Here is a 6,783-nt window from a genome sequence, read left to right on the forward strand (position 1 = left end):
CCAAGCTTACACAGCACTTTAACTGTGTGGAACGCAATATTTTACAATAAACATCAAGTTCCTATGAAAATATGATGCTTATAGTGCCACTTCCACATTTTGTTACTGCAAAATCTGTGCTTAGTTAGCTTAAATGGACTATTATGTATGTTAACTAACCTAACCTAAAGCTGTAGTGTTTACATTGCGTTTTAGGTTAGGATTTAAATTATTTACACAAGGCATTTTGCTGTAAGATAAATAAAACTGGACAGTAGTGTAATGGTCATTTTGCACTTACTAAACATGACATAACTTTGAGTAGCATTATTATTGAAACATATCTTAAATTTCAATACCATGCTGCATTTTAAACACGGGTGCAAAGGTTATATTTTACTTATTTGAGATTGTTTGTATGATAATCAAAATATTAACCCTTTTAACATTAAAAAGATCAAAATTAGTGTCACATTGGTCACATTATATCTAATTGAGATAAAATTCAGTCTCGAATTAAAATTATATCAATAAAATATTGTAAAATGGCAATGAAATCAATAATGCTATTTAATTTTAGATTTTATGGCAATTTTTTGAGGATTCAATCTCTTCAGTAAGATTTATACTTAATTAATGTCATTAACAGGTCTAACATTATTAAATTTCATTATTTTACCTATTTTCCCACGTTTCAGCTAGGTTGCACTAGCTATGGTGGTAAAAAGCGGAAAAAAAAGGAAATTTAATCATGTTAGACCCGATAATTACATTAATTATGTATACAAAACGCGAGAGTTTAAAGTGTTATAAGATTTATAATGTTTTCAAGGAAAAGGCAAATTATTGCGGGTTGTCAATAAGACATTGATACCATAAGCATGCAATTAGTTTTTTTCTTTTTTTAATCTGGTTTTTATGGAGGCTTTGGACACTCTAGGTGAACATGTCAGCCTCATGGGTGCTATCATAGTTCCCTACTCAAGGGAGAGGTCAATAAAGTGGTAAACACTGATTGCTTTGTCCGATATAGGCTTTGCAAACCAACAATTGATCTGTCCATTGTGCATGGAGCCCAGACTATGCAATTAGATGTAAGGACAATTACCACACTTCATTCATTTGTTAACTTTGCACCAACTTGTACAGAACAAAGTGTGATAGTTTGATAGTCATATTTTCAAACAAATTTGATATTAATGAAGACATTGCCACACTTTATCATTGCAAATGCCATGGTTTGTGCTGTCATTTTCCTTTTTGATGACAGTAGTAGCACCTTCAATTAGTGAATGAAATTGTTATGTGTAGCGATAACAACATATGCTGCTTATTTTATAATAAAAAAAAGGTCGAGCAGAGTCTTATCAACACCGACATTGGCAAAGTCACCCTGTACAAAGTTGCAGAGTAAAAGCCAGAATTAAAAAAATAAGAATTAAGGATTGCACTATGAATTGCAGACTTGCACAGCTAAGAGTTTTTTAAATTAAATTAAATATTCGTTTATTTCAGGCCTGGGGCCCATAAAAATGTTGTTAGTAACAATGCCTTACTCTATATTAGTATATAGCACGGAAGACCAATTCGTGGAGCAAACGACTACTCGAGTGGCGACCATGGGGGGAAGAGCGTCCTCAAAGTAGACCCCAGATGCGTTGGGACGACGACATTAAGAAGACTGTGGGGAAACAGTGGCTCCAAGTCGCACAGAACCGCGACGAATGGCGCAAAATGAAGGAGGCCTACACCCAAAGGGTAGAAAAAGGCTAAAGAGAGAGAGAGAGAGAGAGAGAGATATTAGTATATACAACAAGTTTTGAATGATTCACGGTTATCCCGGGTGGATATATCCCGGTCAATATAAGTCTAGTGACTTGCACAGCTGTTGGATAGATTATCACCTCTTACTCTCAGTCATGAAATGAATCAGCGCTATACTGTCATCCTAAAACTAAAAGGCTTCTAGTCAACTACTCTAAAAGACTTTTGCGGCCTTTTAGATTGAGAACGGCAGTATAATAGTTGCAATAACATTGTTATGATTACTGCGCTGATAATCTATAAGTGCACTTAATAACAAGTTAAAGCCCTTTGCTAATAATGATTCATATTTCACTGTATCCACGGTGGTGTACAAGGTTCAAAATTGTATGGCTATAGCCATAACTGAACTGAAACTGGATTGTTTCGTTTGACTTTTAACCTTTCATAGCCTTCGGAGATAATGAGATCTGAATCAGTAATTTTATTCTAGAAAAAAGTTAAATTTTAGTCAAACATTAATTAAATTTTTGTACATAATGACAGCTGGCTTTCAAATGTAGCAAATATGTAGTATGAAATGTTTGTGTTGCACAAGTATTGTACAGTTCGGCAATCATGAAATAAAGGGGTCTTATCAGAACTGCATTGTTCAATTTGTGGTTAGGATTTGCCAGTTGCATAATACCTGCATAACAACATGTTTGTTTACATGTTACTGACCTGCCAGGGGTTGACCTTCGGGATGGGTGCTTCAACAAATTTCTTAGGCTGATCATCATCTTCTTGCTGAGGTTGGTCAGGGTTCGGCGGCGCGTGGGGGTCTGTGGGCGGCTGAGGCCCTGCCTTGTGCGGCCGCGGCGGCGCTCGGCGCTCCCGCTCGCGCCGCGGTTTGCCCGGCCTCCGCCCGTGCGCTATCACGGGCACGAAGCCCTCCTCCTCCTCCACTTCCACCTGCCGCACCACCACCTCCGGCACCTCCCCCGGCGGAGGCGCCTCAATGTTCTCCTTATTACTTTCGGCTCCCCGAAAGTTTAGCACGGATGCGTACGAGGGCCCGGCGCCCTCGACGGACACGCGCGCGGCCATGCCGCCGCAGCCGCTGCCCTCGTTATATAAGCCCGGGCGCGCGCTCCGCGCCGAACGACGATCACGAGCGCGCTTCCATGCTGCTCAACACGACGGCATGCTGCCGTCTGTACCGCAGATCGCAACCCGACTCCCCCACAGGACGTGACCCGATCGAACCCGCGGTGAAGGTCGAGATTTACTTTAGACACACGCGAGACTGTCGAGCGCGACACAAGAGCACACTTCTTGGAAATATTCAAGAAATCCTCGCGGCGCACCAGACTGACCCTGGATGGCCCGTATTTACATCGAAAAAATGCACTTCCGTCGTCGAGTTCCAACTTTTTTTCGACACTGAACGCTCCGCACGCACTTTATCTATCGATACCGAGTATAATTCACTGTGAAATCGGCTATTTAGAACAAAAATTCACTAAAGAACCATATTTTGTTCATAATTCACACATGTGGTCGGACGCCCAAAAAGGGATTTTTCCGCAACACACACGGAACTTGCGGAAGGCTGTGACTTCTAATCTTACACGGACGACATTTCGTCGCTAGATGGCGTTAAAACATAAGTTTTTATTGCTACGTTCATTTTATCTTGCATAAATTATTTATTTGCTCCACTATACGTTAATTTCAAGTATCGTATTTAATATCACATTATTAATAAAGCTATTTTACGTTTACTTGCGTATCAAAATCAAATATATATTAAAACATCAATAAATGTCATTCATCATTTTGTAATAAACCTTGGTTTAGAACGCAGCATTTAGAAAATCATTTTGGACCGATCATTCAATAGAGCAAAATGCGAAAGTATTGTGAAATACCTAACTATTTAGACTTAATTAATTATCTTCTACTTACTAAACACATAAAATTAAATACCTTTAGTCATCAAAACTCTTTTATTTAAATATATCAATACATTCATGTTCATGTCGTGCAAATGTCGTGTGATTTGAATTGTCTATGGTAGTCATAAAAGAGCGCCCCAATAACTATACTCTGTCAAGCAATTACTGTCAGTAGAAAAAACCGGCAAAGGGCGTGCCAGGATAAGCTAAGTGATTCTGTCCCCGACGAATTTGGGCTTGTAATTTTTATGGTTGGTGTGGCTCTACACCAGTAATTATTGTGCAAAATTTGAGCACCCTAAACATTATAGTTTTTGTAAAAAAAAAAACGTAAAATCATTGTTCTTTGATAACTTTTTTCTAGTTAACCGATTTTAGTATCATTCACATATGTTGTACATTGAGTCAAGATAATTATATGTCATAATAATATTTTCATTATGTCATAGCAAAAAAAAAAACTGGCTAAACTTTTTTTTTTAATTACTTACAGGTTAGAGACCGCTCTAGTTTTTTCACCAATAGTACACCCACTAATAAACTACAACATGTATTTTTTTCAAAATTTTATCTGAGGGAGAACATAGAGATATCTTTACATACATTTCCTAGACTCGCCTTAATATAACATAATACGAAATGTGTGAAACCTCTTTAGAGAAACGTGCAGATTGCATACCTACTTAATACTGGCCACTTACATTTCGTTACGTTAAATTAAAAAAAAAGTTTAAAAGTAAAAAATCTAACTTAAAACAAAGCTCAAAGTGTTTCCATATTTTTCACACATTTCGTATTATGTTATATTAAGGCGAGTCTAGGAAATGTATGTAAAGATATCTCTATGTTCTCCCTCAGATAGAATTTTGAAAAAAATACATGTTGTAGTTTATTAGTGGGTGTACTATTGGTGAAAAAACTAGAGCGGTCCCTAACCTGTAAGTAATTAATAAAAAAATTAAGTTTAGTCAGCTTTTTTTTTTTGCTATGACAATGAAAATATTATTATGTCATATAATTATCTTGACTCAATGTACAACATATGTGAATTATACTAAAATCGGTTAACTAGAAAAAAAGTTATCAAAGAACAATGATTTATCGTTTTTTTTTTACAAAAACTATAAAGTTTAGGGTGCTCAAATTTTGCACAATAATTACTGGTGTAGAGCCACACCAACCATAAAAATTACAAGCCCAAATTCGTCGGGGGCAGAATCACTTAGCTTATCCTGGCACGCCCTTTAAAAAAAATCTGGCGCGAAGGGTTATTGCATGGTTATCAATGGTTAATTGGCTCATAGAAAATTTGAATTTCGCGCATTTTTCTATTGACAATTGTTTGATCGGCTATACAAAAAAAAATTTTTTTTCAAATTATTTAAATCTAACAATTTTACTAAATAGATTCTGAACTTAAATAGGATTTTACTATATTAAGATTCTTTAGGAAATATTAACTGCTGTAGGTGTTAGTAGGGCAGTACATACCCAAAAAATAACGACAACTACTGCAATAGTGATAAACGTCCTTGCAAGAACTCATCAAGTATGGTAAGGGTGCACATACCCAACAACAAAACAAACAAAGAACTATAGCACATAAATGCGTACACATAGTTATTTTACTGACTACCACGCTCATGCCAGAGTACCCACATTCCGGGCAGACGATGGGACAAGGGCCGAAACCAAGATGCCGAAGTCGAGGTGGCGGTGGCATGGCATTATCTACGTATATGTCGAAAGCCGCGTTGTAATTCGGAGGTGGGCAATGTGGCACAAAGGATGGCGATGGTATAAACGTTCCCATCAATCTCGGTCTTCTCCTAACTGCCATTTGTCTCAAGACGTAGGAGTATGATGGAGGCGCACTTGTCAAGGAATCGGGGGGTGACAGGTCGCCTGGTCTGGGACCAGCATTATTCTGCTTTACATTCTGACCAAACACACTATACTGTGATTTAGCCATCATATTGCTTAAAACTGAAATATTCAATGTGTCGCTATTGGTCAAACGGGATAAAGCTTGGATGAACAAAGATTGAGGTACATTCTCGGCTTGGCGGATTGTTGCTGAATTTAATGATTTTAACGGTTGGGAAGAAATTGGTGATTGAATTTTAAGAGCACATCTCCGTGAGGCATGTGTGCCGGGTATTACCACAGACGGAGGTGCACTGATTAAAAGAAGAGGCACAGAATAATTCGCAGTGGTCACAGAAGGTCTTTCTTCGTTAATTATCTCGGCACTTGAATGACTGGTTGGACTTCTTGGAGATTGGACATCTTCTGATGCGGTTTCTAAAGAATGTGAGGCAATTTCATGAGAAGTTATAGAATCTATATTCGGTATTTGGAGTTCTATGTTTGGGGGTATAGGTCGGTCAATACCGTCGTCTCGACTGCTTCTTGAAGTATTTGTCTCCATTTTTCTGCAATAAATATACATTATTAAAAAAAAGTTTTACAATTTTGATAAGAATAGTAGCTGTGGAAAATATATTTATTTGAAGGTAGGATTCAAACTGGAATTAGATACTCTTAGATAATAGGTAGTGCGTAGGCAAGTTATGAGTATACTAGTAGTTTAAGGTATTTATGCTGAAAATTCAATTTTAATATTTAAAATAACTAACTGCGGCTTCAGGTACTAAAATAATTACGCATTTCGATGTTGGATCACAAAGATTTATAATAAGCTAACAATTTCAGGAGAGGAATCGTTAAAGAGAAGATAAATATTTACTTAATTGTGATTGTTTACAAATGAAATAGGTAATGACCAAATCTAAAATTATGACATTTACCTACTCAAATAATGTGACACGAATATGACGAAACATTTCAAAACATAGACATAGTATATACAAGTTTCAAAAGAAATAATAGGCTGAAAGACAATAATCATGCCTTCGGCTCTATGAAATGTCAAAATATAAAATGTTTTTCTTTGTCTATTGTAAAGCTAAATACATGGAACAAAATTGTTTTCGTAAATTTAACTTACTAAATGGAAAAAATAATTTATTATTTGCTTTAATTTTGCAAATAGTACGTCTGCAAACATAATCTATTAATAATTTTTAATATTTTTGCA

General features: G+C 36.6%; 2 protein-coding genes across 3 annotated transcripts in view; both read right to left on the reverse strand.

The window, feature by feature from the left end:
* LOC134753250 (la-related protein 1) overlaps positions 1 to 3,305 on the reverse strand; it is a 96,357-nt gene extending 93,052 nt beyond the window's left edge. Inside the window, exon 1 of one of the 2 annotated variants that reach the window (XM_063689075.1) lies at positions 2,467 to 3,305. In XM_063689075.1, coding sequence (XP_063545145.1) covers positions 2,467 to 2,832 — 366 coding nt within the window. In that variant the 5' untranslated portion in view covers positions 2,833 to 3,305. The remainder of the gene's footprint in view (positions 1 to 2,466) is intronic. The other variant, XM_063689076.1, reaches the window with a different exon arrangement.
* Positions 3,306 to 5,116: 1,811 nt separating this feature from the next.
* On the reverse strand, positions 5,117 to 6,491 carry LOC134753098 (uncharacterized). The gene is made up of 2 exons (XM_063688861.1): positions 6,350 to 6,491; positions 5,117 to 6,118 (listed from the first exon to the last, which is right to left on the reverse strand). Exon 2 carries the CDS (start codon positions 6,112 to 6,114, stop codon positions 5,140 to 5,142), a length of 975 nt encoding a protein of 324 aa, XP_063544931.1. The 5' UTR covers positions 6,115 to 6,118; positions 6,350 to 6,491; the 3' UTR covers positions 5,117 to 5,139.
* Between the last annotated feature and the right edge of the window lie 292 nt (positions 6,492 to 6,783).

The sequence above is a fragment of the Cydia strobilella genome, chromosome 26, assembly GCF_947568885.1.
Source record: "Cydia strobilella chromosome 26, ilCydStro3.1, whole genome shotgun sequence".
NCBI classification, from domain to species: Eukaryota; Metazoa; Arthropoda; class Insecta; order Lepidoptera; family Tortricidae; genus Cydia; species Cydia strobilella.

Excerpts from the sequence above, each read along its gene's own strand:
- LOC134753098 (XM_063688861.1), bottom strand. The coding sequence starts at position 6,114 with ATGGAGACAAATACTTCAAGAAGCAGTCGAGACGACGGTATTGACCGA.